This window comes from Rhineura floridana, chromosome 10 (assembly GCF_030035675.1).
Source record: "Rhineura floridana isolate rRhiFlo1 chromosome 10, rRhiFlo1.hap2, whole genome shotgun sequence".
Classification (NCBI taxonomy): domain Eukaryota; kingdom Metazoa; phylum Chordata; class Lepidosauria; order Squamata; family Rhineuridae; genus Rhineura; species Rhineura floridana.
In genome coordinates this window covers 63687136-63710697 of record NC_084489.1, presented here as the reverse complement: position 1 = coordinate 63710697, position 23562 = coordinate 63687136, and the positions used below count along the sequence as shown (strand labels likewise).

Sequence of the window (23562 nt, the reverse complement as noted above, 5' to 3'; positions counted from 1 at the left end):
GCATAAAATTAGTGAGCACAATTGCAATTATATAATGTTTCACTAATATTTTGTTTCCTTATATATTTTCAGAAATCAAAATGACTGAGATCTTGTGACGGGCCTAATCACAGATCTTTCATTTCAAAGCAAAATCTCAACAGGATGTTACATACCACTGTTTCTTCAACAAAGAAAGCAGGTGGTTATATACACTTCTATGGTTTTTCTCCAGGGTGCTTTTTAAAAAAATGTTGGCGGTTTCCCTTCTGGCTGAAGCTTTCCCCACATTTTGTGCCCTTAATATCACTTTAAAATTAGTCATATTTACAATCTAGCTTTAAAATGTTAACATTTATAGCCACTCCTAAGTCTTGCTGCACCAGTCAGTCTTTTTAGAAAGGGATGCAGCGGTGGCTCAGTTTGCATGTCATTGTAAACCATCGTTCATGATTTACCATGACTGCACCTTTGTGATCTGTTTCATTCCTTCTTGCTTGTGCTGGGGATGAAGCAAACCACAATCCCTGGCTTTACATTACATGTGAACCAGGGATTATGGTTGGTTTTCTCCATGTGTGAGCGAGGAGGGGCAATAGCCCCCTTTTGGGTGCCACTGTGGTAAGCCATTAACCATGGTTTATTGTGATGTGTGAATGGTGGCTTAAATCTTGCTACACCAACCAGGAAGGGTTTCGGAAAGGACGCAAGTGATCTTCTTACAGTGCAACAGGACAAAATATAGTAATAGGTCAGCACTGGAAGCAGACTGAAGACTCTATGAATGCAGATTGCTATATCTGTAGGGAAGTATCACTTTTCTACTCATCATACACACATTGAGTCTCTAATTGTGAGCAATTTAGGTGAATTCTGAAGGCTCATATTATTTACATACTATTTCTATTGTATGTTGTAGTGATCCCTTTCAGTGGTATTGCAACAACTAACAAATGCAATAAATGGTAATTATCACAACAGAAGTGGTTTAGCTCTGTTTTGGGCAAGTGCGATATCATGCTTGCCTGTCCGCTGTTTATGCTTAACTCGCATATATCAATGTGTTGGTCATCATAATGTTTACACAGAGCTTAGGTATAGAAATTCTAATACGTGTAGTTCCAAACTGTGTGGTGTCAGTTCACATAAAATATAGAAAATGACTACATAGTTCATGTTACTTGCAATGCAATTTCAGAGGTTTTATGCAGATGTTCCATCCAATATGTCTGGATGGGCCTGGAGTTGAGTCAGGCAAATGCAATTCCACCCCTTGACCCTATATAGGTTCTACCCAGGGCTGGCACCAGCTTGCCCTGGGCACGTGCACACACGTGCAGCAGCGCGAACGCCCCACCTACCTGTCTCCTGTCTTTTGCTGCTATGTGTGCTGCGTGCCCAGCACTGCCATTGCCCAAGATGGCACCAAGGTTTCCCTAAGGGGCTGAAGCCTCCACCACTATCTTGGTTAATGGCATGCATGCGTGCTATGCGCATGCATCTCTGCCATCAACCAAGATGGCGGCAGGGGCATCAGCACCTTAGGGAAACCTCAGCCGCCATCTTGGTTAATGGCAGCGCTGTACACACCACATGCAGCTGCAAAAGACAGCAGAGAAAGGTAGGTGGAGTGAGGGAATGTCGGGCAGCTCGGAAGGTCCCACCCTGTGATCCATGGCAGGATCACAGAAGGGGAGTGGAGAGGCCCCTGTAGCCCTCAGCCAGGGCCCGAGCAGGCCCCTAAAGAACTAAAGAGCTGTCTGAACCAAGCTCCCCCCCCAGACAAACATATATCTCCAGAAGTGTCCTCCTTTGTTTTCCATTTTTACTTACACAGCTTGATGTATGACTCTTGATTTTTCAAGGAGATATTCTGAAATCTGAGCACTTACAACAGTGCCACTGGAGGTGAATTTCATTTCTAGATATTTCCCAAATCTGCTAGAATTATCATTAATAATAGTGCCCGCATTTCCAAAGGCCTCTAGCAGATTGTTGACTTGGAGGATTTTTTCTTGAAGTGTCCTGTTATTAGCCTAGATATACATTAAAAAAGTAACACAGAACTTTTTAAAAAACACAGTTTCTCAGTATGTCCCTGATACAGTACTCTTTCCCAATATGGTGTACTTTGTTAGAATCATCTATATTCAGGGGTGTCTGCCCACCATCAATAACTGGCAGAAAGTAAAGACTAGTCCACTTGCTAGGTCCCTAATTAGAGAAACATGTTTATTTGAACCTCTCTCCATCCAGGGTAACCTGTGCTAACATGCTAGTTGGAGATCTGATCACATCTAAGCATACAAACTAAGATGCGGCAGGGCTTTATTTCTAAAATATTGGGAAAGCTGACATGGCGCATGACCATCTGGAAATGACAGAAGGCAAAAACATAAAAAAGAGGCTCTAGGGTGTGTCTTACCCTTCCAAGGACGGTCAACTGTTGAACCAGAAGATGGGCACTTTGAGTCTTCCCTGCTCCACTTTCTCCAGATATTACAATACACTGAAGATAAGAGCCAAAGATCACTTGTTATTACCAACTATCTGCACACACAGGAGAGATATCAGATCTGGCCTACCGCTATTGTTACCTGATCGGAACTGTATGTGACCATGGACTGGTATGCAATATCAGCCACAGCAAAGATGTGAGGAGGGTTGGCAGTCTGTTTGGCCCCAATGTACCGTTTGGAATGCTAGAAGTTAAGAGCAGAGAAATCTTATTTACTCCTTTATTTTAGGACTTATCATCTTGTGTCTCTGGTCTCATGAAACTGACCAGTTATGGGCAGCAATGTTGCCAAAACTTATCATTACCAGGCTCAGAAGAATAACTTGCCTAGCTCATGATGCAGAGGCAATTTTTCTCTCAAGAGCTTTTCTCCAGCTCAGAATGGGAAATGAGACTTTGCACAACTTATTTACTTGACTCTATTTTTTAGTACAAGTCTGGACATCAATCACTCCTCAGACAGATCTAAGCAAACACCTCCAAGGGAAATTTTTAAGGCTCCAGGAACAGGTGGACAAGCCCGACAATGTCCTTGAGTTCTGGAAACTTTCCCAATCTGAAAAGCCAACAGCACATGTCAGTACAGGCTTTGCTAGCTCTTCCCCAAGTGAGCTTCTGCTGGCTGTGTGGGCTGGAGCTGATGCAAATTCTAGTCCAAAACATCTGGAGGGCACCAGATTGGCAAAGGCTGTCCTAATTTTTCTTAACCTCCCTAGCAAGACAAAAAAGCTTTCCTCTCATATGCCTCAGTGCATGATGCAAAATGTTGCAATCATTCAAAATTTTGATATTTTATTTTCACACCTGTGTAGCATAAAGGTCTAAGTTCCGAAAAGGATTGATTGCAATGAGAATGTCCCCCACATAGATGTAGATCTGATTCCTGGCATAGCTCTTCTGCAGTTGCTCTGTTACTGTATTCTGTTTTGAGGGGGAAACAGAGAGAGAAATGTCTATTTACATCTGTTTTCTTAAGGTTCATGCTTTGAACAGAGACTAAGAACCAGGACTTGCAGGCATCTTGATTTTAAACATGCATCAGAAATATAGTGGTGCCTTCCACCATGTTGCCAACATTCATAGTTTTGTATTCCTTCTATACTATATGCTCAGCTATCTTCAGATTTTGTGTACCAACATTAGCTACTCAGTAGCACAGAAACTATGCTAGAACCCAGGGGCACAGGATATAAATTCAGAACAGCAAAATTACCACAGGCCTAACCACAAGTGCCAAAGACACTTGAAGAGAGACACTGCTTACAAGTGCCTGTACGCTAATGCTAGGAGCCTGCGAACCAAGATGGGAGAACTGGAGTGCTTGGTCTTAGAGGAGAGCATTGATATAGTGAGCATAACGGAGACCTGGTGGAATGGAGAAAACCAGTGGGATACGGTTATCCCTGGATATAAACTATATCGGAAGGACAGGGAAGGACGTATTGGTGGCGGAGTCGCTCTATACGTGAAAGAAGGCATTGAATCCAGCAAGCTCGAAACCCCAAAAGAGGCAGACTCCTCCACAGAATCGTTGTGGGTGGTGATACCATGCCCCAGGAGGGACTTAATACTGGGAACGATCTATCGTCCCCCTGATCAAAATGCTCAGGGAGACCTTGAGATGAGATATGAAATTGAGGAAGCATCCAAACTAGGAAATGTGGTAGTAATGGGTGACTTCAACTACCCGGACATAGACTGGCTGCATATGTGTTCCAGTCATGACAAAGAAGCAAAGTTTCTAGATATTCTAAATGACTATTCCCTAGACCAGTTGGTCATGGAACCAACCAGAGGGACGGCAACCCTGGACTTAATCCTCAGTGGGGACCGGGACCTGGTGCGAGATGTAAGTGTTGTTGAACCGATTGGGAGCAGTGACCACAGTGCTATTAAATTTAACATACATGTAACTGGCCAATTGCCAAGAAAATCCAACACGGTCACATTTGACTTCAAAAGAGGAAACTTCACAAAAATGAGGGGATTGGTAAAGAGAAAGCTGAAAAACAAAGTCCAGAGGGTCACATCACTCGAAAATGCTTGGAAGTTGTTTAAAAACACTCTATTAGAAGCTCAACTGGAGTGCATACCGCAGATCAGAAAAGGTACCGCCAGGGCCAAGAAGATGCCAGCATGGTTAACGAGCAAAGTCAAGGAAGCTCTTAGAGGCAAAAAGTCTTCCTTCAAAAAATGGAAGTCTTGTCCAAATGAAGAAAATAAAAAAGAACACAAACTCTGGCAAAAGAAATGCAAGAAGACAATAAGGGATGCTAAAAAAGAATTTGAGGAGCACATTGCTAAGAACATAAAAACCAACAACAAAAAATTCTATAAATACATTCAAAGCAGGAGACCATCTAGGGAGACGATTGGACCCTTGGATGATAAGGGAGTCAAAGGTGTACTAAAGAACGATAAGGAGATTGCAGAGAAGCTAAATGAATTCTTTGCATCTGTCTTCACAGTGGAAGATATAGGGCAGATCCCTGAACCTGAACTAACATTTGCAGGAAGGGATTCTGAGGAACTGAGACAAATAGTGGTAACGAGAGAGGAAGTTCTAAGCTTAATGGACAATATAAAAACTGACAAATCACCGGGCCCGGATGGCATCCACCCGAGAGTTCTCAAAGAACTCAAATGTGAAATTGCTGATCTGCTAACTAAAATATGTAACTTGTCCCTTGGGTCCTCCTCTGTGCCTGAGGACTGGAAAGTGGCAAATGTAACGCCAATCTTCAAAAAGGGATCCAGAGGGGATCCCGGAAATTACAGGCCAGTTAGCTTAACTTCTGTCCCTGGAAAACTGGTAGAAAGTATTATTAAAGCTAGATTAACTAAGCACATAGAAGAACAAGCCTTGCTGAAGCAGAGCCAGCATGGCTTCTGCAAGGGAAAGTCCTGTCTCAGTAACCTATTAGAATTCTTTGAGAGTGTCAACAAGCATATAGATAGAGGTGATCCAGTGGACATAGTGTACTTAGACTTTCAAAAAGCATTTGACAAGGTACCTCACCAAAGGCTTCTGAGGAAGCTTAGCAGTCATGGAATAAGAGGAGAGGTCCTCTTGTGGATAAGGAATTGGTTAAGAAGCAGAAAGCAGAGAGTAGGAATAAATGGACAGTTCTCCCAATGGAGGGCTGTAGAAAGTGGAGTCCCTCAAGGATCCGTATTGGGACCTGTACTTTTCAACTTGTTCATTAATGACCTAGAATTAGGAGTGAGCAGTGAAGTGGCCAAGTTTGCTGATGACACTAAATTGTTCAGGGTTGTTAAAACAAAAAGGGATTGCGAAGAGCTCCAAAAAGACCTCTCCAAACTGAGTGAATGGGCGGAAAAATGGCAAATGCAATTCAATATAAACAAGTGTAAAATTATGCATATTGGAGCAAAAAATCTTAATTTCACATATACGCTCATGGGGTCTGAACTGGCGGTGACCGACCAGGAGAGAGACCTCGGGGTTGTAGTGGACAGCACGATGAAAATGTCGACCCAGTGTGCGGCAGCTGTGAAAAAGGCAAATTCCATGCTAGCGATAATTAGAAAAGGTATTGAAAATAAAACAGCTGATATCATAATGCCGTTGTATAAATCTATGGTGCGGCCGCATTTGGAATACTGTGTACAGTTCTGGTCGCCTCATCTCAAAAAGGATATTATAGAGTTGGAAAAGGTTCAGAAGAGGGCAACCAGAATGATCAAGGGGATGGAGCGACTCCCTTACGAGGAAAGGTTGCAGCATTTGGGGCTTTTTAGTTTAGAGAAAAGGCGGGTCAGAGGAGACATGATAGAAGTGTATAAAATTATGCATGGCATTGAGACAGTGGATAGAGAAAAGTTCTTCTCCCTCTCTCATAATACTAGAACTCGTGGACATTCAAAGAAGCTGAATGTTGGAAGATTCAGGACAGACAAAAGGAAGTACTTCTTTACTCAGCGCATAGTGAAACTATGGAATTTGCTCCCACAAGATGCAGTAATGGCCACCAGCTTGGACGGCTTTAAAAGAAGATTAGACAAATTCATGGAGGACAGGGCTATCAATGGCTACTAGCCATGATGGCTGTGCTCTGCCACCCTAGTCAGAGGCAGCAGGCTTCTGAAAACCAGTTGCCGGAAGCCTCAGGAGGGGAGAGTGTTCTTGCACTCGGGTCCTGCTTGCGGGCTTCCCCCAGGCACCTGGTTGGCCACTGTGAGAACAGGATGCTGGACTAGATGGGCCACTGGCCTGATCCAGCAGGCTCTTCTTATGTTCTTAACCATAACTGTGCTAGGACCATAGAAGTTCAAGTGACTTTATACTGTAGCAGACCATTAATCCATCCAGTTCAGTATTGTCCACAGCGACTGGCAGCAATTCTCAGGGGACCTTCTCACTCAGCCCTACCTAGAGATGCTATGGATTGAACCTGGGGCCTTTAGTATGTAAAGCATGTGCTCTACCAATGAGCTATGGCCTTTACCACCTGCATCAGACCATTGCTCTATTAAACCCTGTTGGAAGTGCTGAGGTGCAACTAACTTTGTACTGAAGGCTGGTGTGCCTGCATGGGAAAGAGTAAAAAGAGAGAGGAACCTCCATACTTCATAGACTGTCCTTTCCCTTCTAATCTATGTTGATCTTCTTTCCATTGCTAGACTGATAGGGTTGCTGACCTCACTTCCCACTTCCTCTCTCTCTTCTTTCACTCCTCCGTTGGGGAGGAGACCTTTTGGATCTCCTATCGAACATGCATTTCCTTCCGTACATGCCAGTTTATTGTTTTCTTAAAGCCAGAGTCTCAGTGTGATTATATCCAGGAAACAGTGTGCTCCTTCAGCACAGATCCTGTTACAGTTCAACTTCTGCCAGCATTAAGCTCCAGTGCTAACTAACCCAATACTATCTACTCTGGCTGGCTTTCCCTTTCCTATCCTGCTACCTGTCAGGCCCAGGATGTGACTCAGGAACCAGACCAACGGCTGTAGTTAATTCGTGTTTTATTAGGGTAATGTCCAAACAAAGACTGCGTTTTCTCATGAAGCAATACAGGGATACAGGTCCTGCGGCATTGGGAGAAAGTTGAAAGAGCAAGGGACTTCTTCCCGCCTGTTCTTTAAGAAGGGGCCAAACGGGCGCGCAATCTTTCGCTCCTCCTTAACTGTCCCTCAGGTACTGCCCGCCTTCCCCCCCTTCTCTCCTGTCTTTTCAGCTGTCTGCGTGTGCGCGGTGAGGGGGGAAGCATCACCCCCTCCTCTTCTGAAGTTTCCGATTCCAGGATGGGGGATAGGGAAGGGGCTGATGGTAAACTGCCTCCCCGCTTTTTGGCTGTGAGCAGCCCTCCCTCTTTCCCCTCTTGCTCTGAGCCTGAAAGAGGGGGAGGCGTGAGAATGTCCAGGGAGGGCTCAGGCTCCCCGTTGCTAAGCGACCTTATCACTGGCAGTTCCTCTGTTTCGTCTTCGCTCCAAAGGGGGGAAGTTCCTCCCCCTTCCCTCTGCCATCCATCCGAATACTCTTCTCCCAACTCTCCGGGATCCAGCTCCCCGGGATTGGGACCCCAGCTCTGCCTTCCGACACCATCCCCCCTCCCAGGCTGTGCCCCCCCCCTTGTCTGGCTTGGGACGGTGGGGAAAACATTGATGGAAAAGTTTTACCAATTCTGGAGCATGCACATCAGCTGCATCTTCCCATGATCTGTCAGCCACCCCATAGCCTTTCCAGTGAATCAAGTACTGCAGCTTGTGGCGTCTGATCCTGGAATCTAAGATCTCCTCAACTTCAAACTCAAGCTGCTCATTTACCAGGAGTGGAGCTCCGGGAGGTTCCTCCGGCCGTAACTCACTGGGAGGGGCGGCTTTCGTTAAGAGGGATCGATGGAACACAGGATGTATTTTAAACGTGTCAGGCAGCTTCAGTCGGTACGCCACGGGATTGATTTGAGTTTCTATTTCGAAAGGACCCACCCTCTTGTCTTGTAATTTTCTACATTTGCCCGGCATCTGGAGGAAGCGGGTGGACAGCCATACCTGGTCTCCCGGTTGAAGGGGGGGGCTCCTTCCTGTGCAGGTCAGCAACTCGCTTGTACTCCGTTTTGGCTTCGTTTAACTGCTGTTTCAGTGTCTGTTGCACCGCTTGCAATTCCTTAAGGAAGTTCTCAGCTCCCGGTACCAGCATTCCTTCTGAGCTGCTTGGAAAGACTTTAGGATGGAATCCATAATTAGCGAAGAACGGGGTTTGTTGAGTGCTGGAGTGCAGAGAATTGTTGTAGGTGAACTCTGCAAAATGCAAATATGATACCCAGTCAGTCTGTTGATAGGACACATAACTTCGTAAATATCTTTCCAAAACGGCGTTCAAGTGTTCCGTCTGCCCATCTGTCTGGGGGTGATGGGCGGAGGAGAGTTTTAATTCCGTCTGCAACTGTTTCCACATTGCTCTCCAAAATTTGGCTGTGAACTGAGTTCCTCGGTCTGAGACTACGCTGTTTGGCAATCCATGCAGCCGGTAGACTTCTTTGATGAATAACTTGGCCGTTTCTTTAGCCTCTAAGGCCCCTGCACAAGGAAGAAAGTGTGCCATTTTGGTAAGTAGATCCACCACTACTAAGATGGCTGTCATTCCTTGGGACTTGGGTAGATCAATTATAAAATCCATGGAGAGGTCCTTCCAGGGTTCGTGTGGGACAGGCAACGGTTGTAACAGTCCTGCTGGTGTCCCTGTTTGTGTTTTTGTCCGCAGACAGACAGAGCAGGACTTTACATAACTCTCAATATCCCGACGCATTTTAGGCCACCAGAAGTCCTTGGCCACGTTCTGAATGGTCTTGTAAATCCCAAAGTGTCCCGCTGTGATGGAATCATGACACTGGCGTAGGATTCTGAGCCTTAATTCCCCTTCTGGCACATATCTGGCGGTTTTGAACCATAACAGTCCATTTCTCCAGTGAAAGGTTACTTCTGAGTCTTGACCTTGTCCCGTCTCCTGCTGATATTTTAGCATGTCTGCATCTTCTTGTTGTGCCTTTTTGAGTTCCTCTTCCCATGAAGGCTGGCATACTGCCAACGTTAATTTCTCTGGCGGGATTACGTACTGAGGCTGGTCCTCGGATTCACTTTCTTTGTATTGTGGCTGTCTGGATAAGGCATCCGCTCTCTGGTTTTTGGCTTGGGCATGGTAAGTAATCTGGAAGTTAAACCTAGTGAAGAACTGGGACCATCTTATCTGTCTCTGGTTCAGCTTTCTGGCGGTTTGGAGGCTTTCAAGATTCTTGTGGTCGGAGCGCACTTCAATTCGATGAGAGGTCCCCTCTAGGTATTGTCTCCAGTTTTCAAAAGAGTCCTTGATGGCCAGCAGCTCCTTCTCCCAAACTGTGTAGTTCTTCTCTGCAGGCTTTAACTTCCGAGAGAAGTACCCACAGGGGTGCAGCTCCTTCCCTTCTTGGTCTAATTGTAGCAGGACCCTCCCGATGGCAAAATCTGAAGCATCTGCTTCCACTACGAAAGGGCGGTTCGGATCAGCAAAGCGCAGAATGGGCTCAGTAGCAAACCTTCTCTTCAGCTCCTCAAAGGCCTCGGTGGCGTTCTCTGTCCATTGAAACTTCTTCTTCCCCCTTAAACAGTCAGTCAGAGGAGCTGTTAATATGGAAAACCCTGGAATGAACTTTCTGTAATAATTGGCAAACCCCAAAAACCGTTGTACATCCTTTTTGGTGACAGGTTGGCCCCAGTCCAATATGCAGCTTACTTTCCCTGGGTCCATCTCCACGCCTTCCGCTGAGATTCGATATCCAAGGAAGTCTAGAGACTTGAGGTCAAATCCACATTTCTCTAATTTAGCATACAGGTGATTTTCTCTCAGTCTCTTCAACACCGTCTTCACATGCTGGTCATGGTCTTCCTGGTTCTTTGAGAACACCAGGATATCATCTAAGTAACAGATTACATACGTGTCCAACAAGTCTCTAAACACGTCGTTCATGAATTTTTGAAAAATTCCTGGACTTCCACAAAGCCCAAACGGCATGACCAGGTATTCATACTGTCCGTAAGCGGTCAAGAATCCTGTTTTCCATTCATCTCCCTCCTTCATTCTGATCAGATTGTACGCTCCTCTCAAATCCAACTTCGTGAAGATTTTTGCAGAGCGCAGTCGGTCCAGCAACTCTGAGATCAGGGGCAGCGGGTAGCTGTTGGGGATGGTGATCTGGTTCAATGCGCGATAGTCGTTACAGGGTCTGAGTTCCCCCCCTTCTTTTTCACAAACAATAGTGGTGCTCCAGCAGGGGATTGTGAGGGGCGTATGAATCCTCGCCTCAGGTTTTTATTCAGGAATTCCTTCAGGGCCTCCCTCTCATTCTCTGTGAGAGAGTAGATTCTCCCTGATGGGATGCTGGCTCCTGGCACTAGGTCAATCGCACAGTCGTAAGGGCGGTGGGGGGGTAAAGTCTCTGCCTCTTTTTCATCAAACACATCTTTGAATTCTTCATACTTTGGTGGCAGGGTCACTTGCTTGATCTCTTGCACTGCCCCCGCTAAGGTGTTCTTGATTCCTTCAGGTTGACAGTTCTCCTGGCAATACTGTGAGGTGAACCACACTACTGCCTCCTTCCAACTTATTTTGGGTTCATGCTTTGCTAGCCAGGGCATTCCCAGAATCACCTCAAAGTTCGAGAGATCTGACACGTATAGCGAAATGAACTCTTCGTGCCCAGGGATTTGAAGTTTCACTTCCTCCGTGGCTTGTGTAACCCCTCCTGACTTCAGGGGTCTCCCATCGATAGTCTCCACAGCTAGGGGAGCATCCAGTTTCCACCGGGAAATTCCATGACGCTTGACTAACTTTGCATCAATAAAATTTGTGGAGGCTCCACTGTCAATTAAGGCAGTGGAATTAAACACCACTCCTCTGGAAGTTGTAATCCGAATAGGCAAGACCAACACCCCCTTTGAGGGAGGTTGGATCGTTGGGGGGCCTTTATACAATGCTGCCCCCAGTCCACCGGCCTGCACGTGGACTGGGTGTTCTAGTTTCCCGACGGCTCGGCTTTCCCCCCTTTCAGTCCACAGTCTCTGGCCACATGGCCCGGCTTTGAGCAATAAAAGCATAAACGTTCCCGGCGTCGTCTTTCCTTTTCTTCTTCCGACAGTCTTGGCCTAGCCCCTCCCTGTCCCTCAGTTGCATTACCTGCCATCCCTGCAGTGGGAAGGGTCTTGTTGCGGGATGCCGAGGCTGAGTATCTCGGGACCTCCTGCTTCCTTTCCAGGCGCCTTCCTTCCATCCGGTGATCTATCTGTAGGCATAGCCAGATGAGCCCTGGTAGGTCAGTGGGGGGGGAGGTCCTGGCCAACTCATCCAGGATTTCAGCATTTAATCCACTCCGGTACATAAACATCAGGGCGGCATCATTGTAACCAGTTTCCTGGGACAGAATTTTAAAAGCGTTAGTGTACTCGGAAACAGTCCCTTTAGCTTGCTTCAGAGCGCCTAATTGCCGCGCTACTGTTTCAGCCCTTTGTGGGTCTTGAAACATCTCGGTCATCTCCTGTATAAATCCTCTGTACTTTCCTAAGACAGTATCCTCTCTCACGAGATACGGAGTCACCCATTTTGCACCTTCTCCCTCCAGGAGGCTAATCACGAAAGCTACTTTAGCCCCATCGTCTGGAAATTCCGTGTGCCTGACATCCAGATATAACTCACATTGAGCCATGAAGGTTGCCAACTGATCAATTTGTCCCGCGTATTTTGGGGGCAATCCAATGGGAACCTTTACTATGGCAGCTGGAGGGGCTGTTCGCATCTGGTCTATCATGGCCTTCAAGGTTTGATTATCCGTCTTCAGCACCTTGGCTGCTGCTAGCAGGGTTTGAACATCCGTCTGCAAATCAGCTACCTTAGTCCTCAAGAGTTCCACTTCTTCCGTCTCAGAAGTGGGGTTCGTCCCCCCTGCTGCTCCCTTTGACATCTTGTCCCAGTCAAGTGAAGAGAGCGTTGAGGGTGATTTAGGTGGCTCTGTCAAGCTGTCAGGCCCAGGATGTGACTCAGGAACCAGACCAACGGCTGTAGTTAATTCGTGTTTTATTAGGGTAATGTCCAAACAAAGACTGCGTTTTCTCATGAAGCAATACAGGGATACAGGTCCTGCGGCATTGGGAGAAAGTTGACAGAGCAAGGGACTTCTTCCCGCCTGTTCTTTAAGAAGGGGCCAAACGGGCGCGCAATCTTTCGCTCCTCCTTAACTGCCCCTCAGGTACTGCCCGCCTTCCCCCCCTTCTCTCCTGTCTTTTCAGCTGTCTGCGTGTGCGCGGTGAGGGGGGAAGCATCACCCCCTCCTCTTCTGAAGTTTCCGATTCCAGGATGGGGGATAGGGGAGGGGCTGATGGTAAACTGCCTCCCCGCTTTTTGGCTGTGAGCAGCCCTCCCTCTTTCCCCTCTTGCTCTGAGCCTGAAAGAGGGGGAGGCGTGAGAATGTCCAGGGAGGGCTCAGGCTCCCCGTTGCTAAGCGACCTTATCACTGGCAGTTCCTCTGTTTCGTCTTCGCTCCAAAGGGGGGAAGTTCCTCCCCCTTCCCTCTGCCATCCATCCGAATACTCTTCTCCCAACTCTCCGGGATCCAGCTCCCCGGGATTGGGACCCCAGCTCTGCCTTCCGACACTACCTGAGATCCATTTAAATGGATATACCAGGGATTCAACCTGGGACCTTTGGTGTGCAAGGTATGTGCTCTACCACTGAGCTATGGCCCCTTCCATTTAGCTTACTTACTCCCATATATAGACTACACACTTAGGGATCCCCATCATTTCCTTAATTGCCTTCCCTGCTCATAATTCTTTTGTTACTTGCCCCAAGTAAAAAGTGATAGATTGACTCTAGTCTAATTTAGCCACTTCGGGTATATTATGAAAAAGATCTCAACACAGCAGGCCATAGTTCCTGGATATATGGCACTTCAAACAAATACGTAAGATCCTTTAAATGGAAGGTGTGGGCTTCTGTTGCCCGTGACTTTACTCTCATTCCACATTTATTATAGCTGCCTTGCAAAATTTACAAAAGACCAAAGTAGGGAGAATCTGCTACTCCTTTCTTTTGTTAGTGACATGCACTATCACATTTAATGCCTTTTGACCTCTGGCAAACAACGTTTAGCATATGGCTTATCATAGTGTAAATAAATGTAAGGATGACAGCCTAACACCTTAGATTAATCACACTCATTAGCTCAGTTCCTGTGCCACTAATTGGCTAATGTTGGCAAAGTTGTTCAAAAAGATAAAACACTCTAGAAATCGAGTAATCACGACAAACCACTGAGATATACCTAAATGTATGGAAGCTAGTGGCCAGCTTTATACATATGTGACACCATGCTTATTTATGTTTGATTTTATTTCAGCCATTTTGAGGCCATCTTTCAGCTGAAACTTCTAAGGCTGCAAAGAAAAGAATACAACAGGATTGTTTCAAACTGGTAAACTAACATCAAATTCCAGTTAAAAGTGCACACCAACAGTAAACCTAGGAGGGACAAAGCAAGCATAAAACAAGAAACAGTAGAAATAAAATTAGCCATTAAAAGCTGTGGAGCATAAAAATGTCTTCACCCAGCACTGAAAGGTAGTGCCAGCCACTGGGACGGGCTACAGGTCAGTGATACAGGGCACACTCTGCATCCAAAAAAATCCCAGGTTCAGTCCTTGCCATCTTCAGCTAGGATTTGGAAAGACCCCCATCTTAAACTTGGGAGAGCCAGAACTAATTAGCATTGACAGTACAATAAGGATGTTGGAGAATACCAATGAAAATGGAAAAAGGAAGCAGAAATTGCTGCAGTTTGTGTGTTCATCTGTAGTCGGGAACGGAAATCAGTCAAGTGAATACAATTGGTATTTCTTCACATCATCATTATTTTTAAGTCTGCATATGGTACATAATGCTTTTTAAGCATTGTTTTGATGGTTCCCCTTTATTTTGAAATGAATGTAAATTACATACACAGTTGTGTAACTTATGTGAAATAGTGGGACAGTGGGACAAACAACACAGTATTTGGTAGAAACCGAACTGCAGCAGAATTGAAACTGCACTGATTGTGGCACGTTGGAATGGAAACTGCTGTCTTCTTACATCCCTAAGAGGGACCCATGGTCTGATGGTATTATGCAGCTTCCTTGGTCACCCCAAGTGTCCCTGGGGAGAGCATTCTGCAACCAAATATCGTTGGACTCCAGTTCCTATCAGCCCCAGCCAACATGGCCAATGGTCAGGGACAATGGCAGCTGTAGTCCAGATGTCCCCCACCCATTTTAAGGGAAATGCAACCCCACCCAGAACGCATTTAAACCACTTCCCATTATGTTTGACTCTCTTCAGGAAACAACAGCCTCTCTAAGCTCCCTGGCAAGTGTAACCCATTTTAATACCAGTGTTTTCAAATACATGTCTGTTTTGTTCATGTGTTCCATGTTTACATGTGCAGCTTAATGTATTTTTGTGTGTGAAGGTTATACATTTGCGGGCAACTGAAGTTAAATGGCAAATGAACAGTTATGAAATAATGTGTAGTACCATCTACAAATACAGACTGGAATTGTTGTTGACAGCGACTTATTCCCAACAGACTGCATCCAGTGCAACATGAGGGTCTTCCCCACTACCTCCATTCCATTACATTCCACTGCACACCCTGAAAAGCCTATCCCAACCCTCAGGAGAGGCTTTGGGGAGCATGCAGAGGGACCTCTTTCTGCATCTTTGGAAGCAACCAATGCTTTTCCTTAGGTGGGGGAGCACAGAATGGGTCATGGTGACAAACGAGATGGGGACAGCAAGGAGGTGAAGGTGGGGGAGTGAGATGGGAAATGGACACTGCCCCCATGAACTCCTGAGAAGAAGGAGAGACGGCGACACCACCACCATCTGCCGTTTCAAGCACAGCAGCCTCTGCTTCACCTCTGTGGTGAGCAGAAAAGTACAATTTTCCCTTTGTTGATGCTCTGATTGTCTTTATCAAATAATTGACTTATGATACATCTGAAGGCCAAAAGTGGGGGGTGAAGAGCCAAGGACTGAAATTACAGATAGATCTAATCAGGTATTGACTTTAAATGCCATAATGCTCTTGTAATCAAACTGAGTTATTTGTTGGATTGTTATGTTTTGAAATAATTTAGTATTTGATTGTTACTGATGTAGTGATTTGAATTTTTGTTCGGTTGTGATCTACTTTGCCCATATTTATATGGAAAAGTGGCACATAAATTATAATAATAATAGTAATAATAATTGTAGTAGTAGTGGTAGCAGAGAAGAGAGGAAGTGCAATTTCCCTTGCATGAGCGTCCTTCCTCAAGTGCGTCTTTAGGTACAATCTATTGAAAACTGTTGACAACACACCTTCTGGCTTCTCCACACTCATATGAATCGGGAGCTAATTCAATAAAATAAAAATGAATGGTGTTATTGTATCTATGTTGCAATGGTTCAAATTCATTTCAGTTGGCACAACCCAAATGTAAAGGCTGAAGACACAATGCCATTTTGTATCCCTTTGTCCATCAAAATAGATAAATCGGTATAGACCGTTAACACAGTTGAGATGTACTTTCACTTTTTTAGCCAAGAAAAGAGTTGTGAATGGGCCGATTAAAGCACACCACTCTTTTAAGCTTCAGAATCTAGCTTACAAATGAGCTACCTGATTCATACCCCAGTCCAAAATAGGCTTATTCAGAAGTCCCACAGGTTTAAACGGCTTACTGCTGAGCTTAGTTGCTTAGGCTCAACCAGTGCTCTAAAAGCTAGGCCTACTTTAAATCAGAGAACAGGAGAACCTCTAAGGGAGAAGTAGGTTTCATCATTCAGGGCTTCACATGCATTAGCCATGTGAAGGTCTCATATGCAAATAAGGGAGAGTGGGGCTCTGCATGCACCTGGTTCCACCTCTCTGATCTCAGCATATCCAACAAAGATCTGTGAAGGAAGCAAGCTGTATTGGAGTAGGTTCTCCATAATTGGGGCTCAAATTGCTGAATGTATGGAGTCGTGAGAAGTGGGAGCCGGGCAGGTGTGGCAAGTGTAGCAACAGGGGTGTGGCCAGAAGGTGCAGTTTCTCTCCTCCTCCATGAATTAGCCCTCTGTGCAGAAGGCTAACAAGGAAACAGGGCTAATGTAAACAGTGGTTAAGGCTGAATTTCACTTCCAACATGCAAAGAGAGATGCAGAACTGCATGGCCAGAGTGGATTGAGCAAGGCTCCCTCTCGTGAATCTCCCCCGGATATTAAGATCGTTATGGAGGGAGGCTTTGCTCCTGCTGCCCGATTCAGAGCAGATGGTCCACTCCTCATGATGTGAAAGGGCCTCACTATATATATCCTTTTGTAACTATTTAATTTCTGGTTTTAGATTGTAATTTTTACACTTGGTTTAGTTAGGATGGGTGCTTGTTCTCAGTATGCAACGTTTCCCCTCTACAAAAACTTTCAAGGAAAACTGAAAAGGTCTTACCTCATCTAGCACCTCTAAGGTTGCCAGATCATCCACATCCTCCTGGTCTGCAACTGGAGACCTACTGTAATTCCCTTTCTTAGTATGAATACGCTCAAATCTGTCCAAGAAAACAAAAACGGGGAAAGGATGCAAGCATATGGAAAGAAAAAAGCAGGGAGAACAGGCGCAATTTAACTGAATTTGAAATAGATAAAATAAAATAAAAACTTTTTAAGAATCTTATAGGGAGATTATCATCCTTCAAAATACTTAAAAGCATGCCCTCCCATTTTTCTAACAGCATAGGCCCATGTAATAAATCCATGATGGAAGTGGGATTTCAACCTAGGTTGGAGTTCCAGCATTCATACTGCTTTTAATAATTGTTTATGTTTTTATTTTTCTGTACTCTGCCTGATATTTTATGAGCTGGAGGTATATAAATACTTTTATAAACAAACAAATATTAAGGACAGCATTCTACTCAGGAGTAAAACCAACTCATGAATGAGAGGAGCAGGAACAACATTGCAAAGCTCGGTTCCCTCCATCACCATCTCCTTTCTCAAGTTGGACTGCGTGAAGTGGCAGGGTGAGGGTGAGGGGCTCATGGAGACTCTCTGTGCAATTTAGAGCCTTGACCTTCCAGCACAGGTAGCTCTTGTTCGGATAAGCAAGCTGGCATGCTTTAGTAGGGAGATGCCCCTTCTAGACAGAATTTGGGGATACCTCTATGCTTGTTGACTGCGATGTAACTTCTTGTAGATAGGAGTCACCTGCCCCCTTCTCTTCCTCTTTTTATTTGCATATTCTCCGTTAAGCCACAGGACAGAGAAGCCTCCATAGGCTTCTCTAGCCAGATGATCCCGATCATGGACTAAAATCTACTATCTACCTCTATTTCCTGAACATATGAAAGGTCGTGAGTAAACATTTTAATACTTTTTACCAAAAAAAGACTGTCTCTGTTGCTTTTATTCAGCTAGTCTGTAGGAGGGGAAAGTGGGCTGGTTAATTCTCATTCTCATTTGCATTATATACTCTTCTAAGAAATAGAACTCCTAAATTGTCTCTATCTTATTTAAACCTAATAGCTCTCACTTTCCAATGTTTGGTGATGGTGGGATGGAGCTTAATGTGTTTGGTCCAGCTCTCAGGTTGGTTTTGCAAACAAGTAGAGCTGCTGAAGGGAGCTGCTGCTGAAACCTGACTCTATTTCTGCAAAACTGCCACCGTTCAGCATGCTGGCATTGCATGTTCACTGTGTAAGAACTTAAGGACAGCCCTGCTGGATCAGGCCACTGGTTTATCTAGTCCAGTGACTTATTTATTTATTTATTTTATTCAATTTCTATACCGCCCACAGCCCGAAGGCTCTCAGGGCGGTGCACAACATAGGATAAAATACAATAGAATCACAAAAACAGTAAAAGCATACATATTAAACAATTAAACGACCTGATATACATTAAAAGCTAAAAGATAGAATTAAAATGCCTTCTTTCCCACAGTGGCCAACCAGGGTGCTCCTCTGCAAAAGCAGATATGCAGTTGTACCAGCTGAGATCTAAATCACTGTTGTACGCTGCATACAGATTAGTACCCACAACTGCACATCATATCCCACAAAACAGTATAAAGCAGATCTGAATCATCGCTGGCTACTGCATGAACATGAACAATTGGTTTAACTGCACAACACCTTGTATATTCAAGTCAGTGCTTTCTTCCTCCCAGAGATCCAGTAAAAATGTATTGAAGCCTGCTGCCTGTTTAGAACAGTTAACCACAACAATAAATAAGGAAATGCAACTATATTAGCAGCACCCTTCTAGTTGCTATCTTTCCTAGCTACTAGAAAACAAAATGCATAATTTATTTACTATTAAATTTATATCCCACCCTTCCTCCCAGAGGGAGCCCAAGGCAGCAAACAAAACACTAAAAACAGACTTTAAATATATATTAAAACAAAATGAAAATGAAGTGGAAGTGGACTGCCTTCAAGTCGATCCCGACTTATGTTGACCCTACGAATAGGGTTTTCATGGTAAGCGGTATTCAGAGGTGGCTTACCATTGCCTTCCTCTGAGGCTGAGAGGCAGTGACTGGCCCAAGGTCCCCCAGTGAGCTTCATGGCTGTGTGGGGATTCGAACCCAGGTCTCCCAGGTTGTAGTCCAACATTCCAACCACTACACCACACTGGCTCTCATATTAAAACAAAACATCTTTTAAAACATTTTAAAAAACAAGCTTTAAAAACATCTTAAAAAGCAATTCCAACACAGACACAGACTGGAATAAGGTCTCCACTTAAAAGGCTTGTTGAAAGAGGAAGGTCTTCAGTAATTTTGATCTATCAGGTTAAACAAAGTAATCTGCTTTTTAATGCACTAGACCAGGCATATGCACTAGACCAGGCATATTCTAACTACAAATAAGTCTTTCCTACTTTCTCTTCCCCATTAACAATGATCACAAATGGTCAGGACTCAAGTCCCCAGTGAGGTCTTGAATTAATGACCCTTGGAATGTTAGGCAAGGATTCAGCTTGTGCTTTGCCAACAACGCACAGCTATATCAAAGGAGGGAACCGTGTACCAATCCAGGAACCTTCTTTATACCAATAGGACAGGATGTATCATGTGACAATCCCTGACCCTTATGAAAGCTTCATATGGTCAGACATGCTCACTGGTCTGTACAACTGGAAGACCCACCGTTACTAGCTACAGATTGCCTTAACTTTGTGCAAACACACACACACACTTTTCCTTGCCCTGACCTCAGTTTCACAGAAGCAAGATGATGATGATGATTAAATTTTGTATTGTGTCCTTCCTCCCAGAGGAGCCCAGGGAGGCAAACAGCAAGCAATACAACAATAAAAACACTGTATTTATTTATTGGATTTATGTCCTGCCCTTCCTCCCAGTAGGAGTAAAAACAATCCCAATAGAGATGCAAACTAGGATAAAGAACTCTTCTTAAAATACCTGTTGAAACAGCAAGGTCTTCAGCAGCTACTGAAAAGACAACAGAGATGGTGCCTTTCTAATATTTAAGGGGAGGGAATTCCAAAGGGCAGGGGTCACAACACGAAAGGCCCAACTCCTATATTGTGTGCAATGATCCTCCTGACATGATGATACCTGCTGAAGTATAAAAAGGTATATAAGGGGTGAAACTATCTTTCAGATATCCTGGTCCCAACTATATAGGGCTTTTTGCACCAGAACCTTGATATGATCTATTGCACATTCTTACAAAAGCTCAAAGCTGTCATAAGCTTCATGTGTAAAAATGTCTTTTGACAACACCTTGCAATTTGAATGTAAGGTCATAGTATGTGACATTATACTGATGCGTCTGGAAGTCTTCATATCTTAAGCATCACAGGCAGGGGAAAGTATTCAGATCAAGCTGCGGGCATTTCAGTAAGGGAAAATTATGTTTGGCTTTTACACAATTCTTGTAATTTCTGAAACAACTTGCTCAGCAAAGCTATACATGAAGGTCATCCACTTTCCTGCACATTTCTTGTTGAGAGGCGGACTTTGACCAACCCTCTGCTCCCATGAACAGCAGATGTAAGAACTGACAGCTTATTTTTCCCCTTCACCCAAAGGAAGGACGTAGACCTTGAGTCAACTTGTCATTTCCTATTCCTGGTGTTAGCCATTACATACTTTTTTTTTTTTAACCATGCTGCCAAATATAGAAAAGTGTTGCTAGAATAATTGCCGGTGTGGTATCACAGTCAGCCCACAGGGTTTAGCAGCTGTTCTAACTGGGAGGAAAGAAGAAGAAAAAAATAAGCCAAGACAAAGTGTGTAAACACCATACCTTGAGAGCACATAATCAGTACACCGAGTGGGTAAGATTTCCCTCTAAACTTGCATTATGCTGCAGAATGTATTTAACAGAGGCATCAGTGAACGCAGCAAAGGAAGGAAGGAAGGAAGGAAGGAAGGAAGGAACTGGCATTTTAAAAGGAAAATCCAGTTAGAAGAAAAATACAGGAGGAGAAACAGAAGATTCTCCTAGGGTTTGTAGACACCATGCATTTAAAGCACATTCAAAGCGCACACACCCCCAGGAATTCTGCACCAGACTGCAGTGGGCCCATGGTGGCAGTGGCGCAGTGGCACTATCACCGCCATGGGCTCAAACAGGCTCAGCAGTGTCAGTGCACTGCGCGTGCACACCATCATCAAAGATGGTGGCAGGGGCATGTTGATGCTCCCACCGCCATCTTGGGTGATGATGTGTATGCACGCAGAGCATGCTGACAATGTGATGTGGGAAGTGGCACAGCCAGCCTGTGGGTTGTTGCCTGGGAAGGTGGCTACGGCTCCACAATCTGCACCAGCATCGGGTTGTGGAGTGCACACATTGTGACCTGATGCTAGTGCGGATCGCGGAGTGGGAGCTACACTCGCCTAAGCCCAGCAGCAGGGGTCCCACAGGGGCCCTCAGCTAGCGTCCAACCTGGCTACCTGCTGGCACTGGGTCTGTTCCTGGGAACTGTAGTTTACCCTCAAGAGAGCTACAGTTCCCAGCACCCTTAACAAACTACAGTTCCCAGGATTCTTTTTTGGTTTAGAGGGATTGTGCTTTGACTGTGCTTTAAATGTATGGTGTCTACAAAGCCTACGAGAATATTCTGCTTGTCCTTCTGCATTTGTCTTCTCTTTCAGAATGCCAGCTTTTTCTTTTTCTTTTGCTATGTTCACGGATGCTTCTCTTAAATACATTCAGCAGCATAACACACTTTTAGAAGGAAATGTTACCAACTCTGCATGCTGATCATTTTATAGCTAGCTTTATAAACCAGCTTACGTTCTTTGTCATGTAACGTATACAGAAGAGACAGATATAAGAACACAGTATTTTGCCTGGTCCAGTAGGAAAGAGCATGGATTGCTCCAGGGGTGTGAATGATGCTGCTTCACTTCGTTTGACCCCAAACTGTTTACAAAAATAATTATCTCATCTGATGTCAGTGGATGAGTTTTCTTTACCATCGTGCTCACGGGCCCCGTAAACAGAAATATCTGTTTCCCTGCTGTTACCATTTCAGTCTGTGAGATTATTATTCTTAGCGTTTGCCACAGACATTCAGTTCTATAGGCACTTCCAAGAACCTGACAGGCTGATTCATCAAGGCTATATCGACAACAGAATGACTCAAGACAGTTATTGTTTCTGCTCATTTTCTCTCCTCCGTGCTACCCACCCCATCCCCTTCATCCCTGTCTTTCAATCAAAGCAAAATGAGGCCACTGGAGCTCTTTCAGTTTCAGTTGTCAAAATGCACAACATTGATTTTGATAGCTCTAAAAACAGCATGGAAAGTCCTTGGCAATTTGTTGCTATTTGCAAAATAATTAGACTGCCATTCATCCCATAGGATCCCAGGTCAGTGTGTGCCCAATGACACGCAAGAACAGAATGCTGAACCATGGATAGCGCTGACCATAGTTTGTTGCTTTAATTAGTGAAACTATGACAATTAGAATAAGCTAAGCCATAGGTTCACTGTGTGGTACAAGCAATAAACCACAGCTGACACCACAAATGGTTAAGTATTCTATTGTTTAGTTTTTGTCATTTGCATGGGATCCTACAAGATGAATAGCGGTCTAAATGTATACACGATGATGTCTGCTGAATTGGTCCTCAGATATTTTAAAGATTCTAAAAATCACCTAAACCTCTTCAGGTGTTCACTCTGAACGTGCAAGGGCAAAAAAATGTGTAGGCGACCAGCGTGTGTGTGTGTGCCCTGGCTCCACCTCAATGCCTCTGGGTGTTCTCCTCTTGCCTGCTCCGTCCCACCTGTGCTGAGCAGTACGGTCTGAAGGAGGCTTGTAAGTATGTGCTCACCAGCTTCCTCCCAATCAGGAACTCTGATAATGAAGGGCTCCAGATTACAGGGAGGCTTCTAGGCACATTCAGCCAACTAGGCTTACAAGCCCTCTTCAGAATTCAGTGCTAGATATGCTGGCTGGAAGTGAAGGGGGTTGGGCCAGCATGCATGGGGATGTTGGGGTGGGGCCAGCACACGTGCCACCCCCCCAGTGCCCGACACTTTTGCCCTTGTGTGTTCAGTCGGAATGCTTGAAGAGAGCTTCAGCTTTCTCGACACATATTTTCTCAAGACTTATCATTCACATCCAGCTCCTTCAACATATCAACAAACAACCTGCTTTCTATGCCTTTCATTGCTTCTAAAGGTTTCCCTGTAAATTCTGTCCAAGTGCCCGCAGGGCTCGTTTCTCTCTGTGTGAAAAATCTTTTGTAGTAAAACCTAATTGCATCAGCTACAAAAAAAATCCTCCAAAAAAGACAAGCATCGCCACAATCCTGGACTGGTAAATACAAATGGGCAGACGAAACAACAGAAGACAAGCTGATCTTGCCAGATAATACTTGATGGAATAACCTCCCTCCTTGAGTGTCACTTTTAGTCATCTAATTGCTATGCACTGGAGCATGTTAGGGCAGGCAAAACTGTTTGATATGGGTGAGCTGTGGAGGAGGAAAGAATGTTGGAAAAAGCCCAGAGTAGCCTTTTTGCAACA

General features: G+C 44.8%; 1 protein-coding gene across 12 annotated transcripts in view; it reads right to left on the bottom strand.

The window, feature by feature from the left end:
• The window catches only part of MYO3A (myosin IIIA), a 149283-nt gene that overhangs the window by 64878 nt on the left and 60843 nt on the right, over positions 1 to 23562 (bottom strand). For 9 of the 12 annotated variants that reach the window (XR_009758121.1, XM_061586685.1, XM_061586688.1 and 6 more), the window contains 5 exons: positions 16993 to 17092; positions 3302 to 3418; positions 2577 to 2681; positions 2405 to 2488; positions 1813 to 2015 (listed from right to left, as the gene is read on the bottom strand). Coding sequence is in view for 10 of the 12 variants with exons in the window: in XM_061586685.1 (XP_061442669.1) it covers positions 1813 to 2015; positions 2405 to 2488; positions 2577 to 2681; positions 3302 to 3418; positions 16993 to 17092 (609 nt within the window). In the remaining 2 variants the exon portion in view is untranslated. Of the gene's footprint in view, positions 1 to 1812; positions 2016 to 2404; positions 2489 to 2576; positions 2682 to 3301; positions 3419 to 13864; positions 13919 to 13993; positions 15916 to 16992; positions 17093 to 23562 lie in introns of those variants that run through there. The other 3 variants (XM_061586695.1, XM_061586694.1, XM_061586696.1) reach the window with 3 other exon arrangements.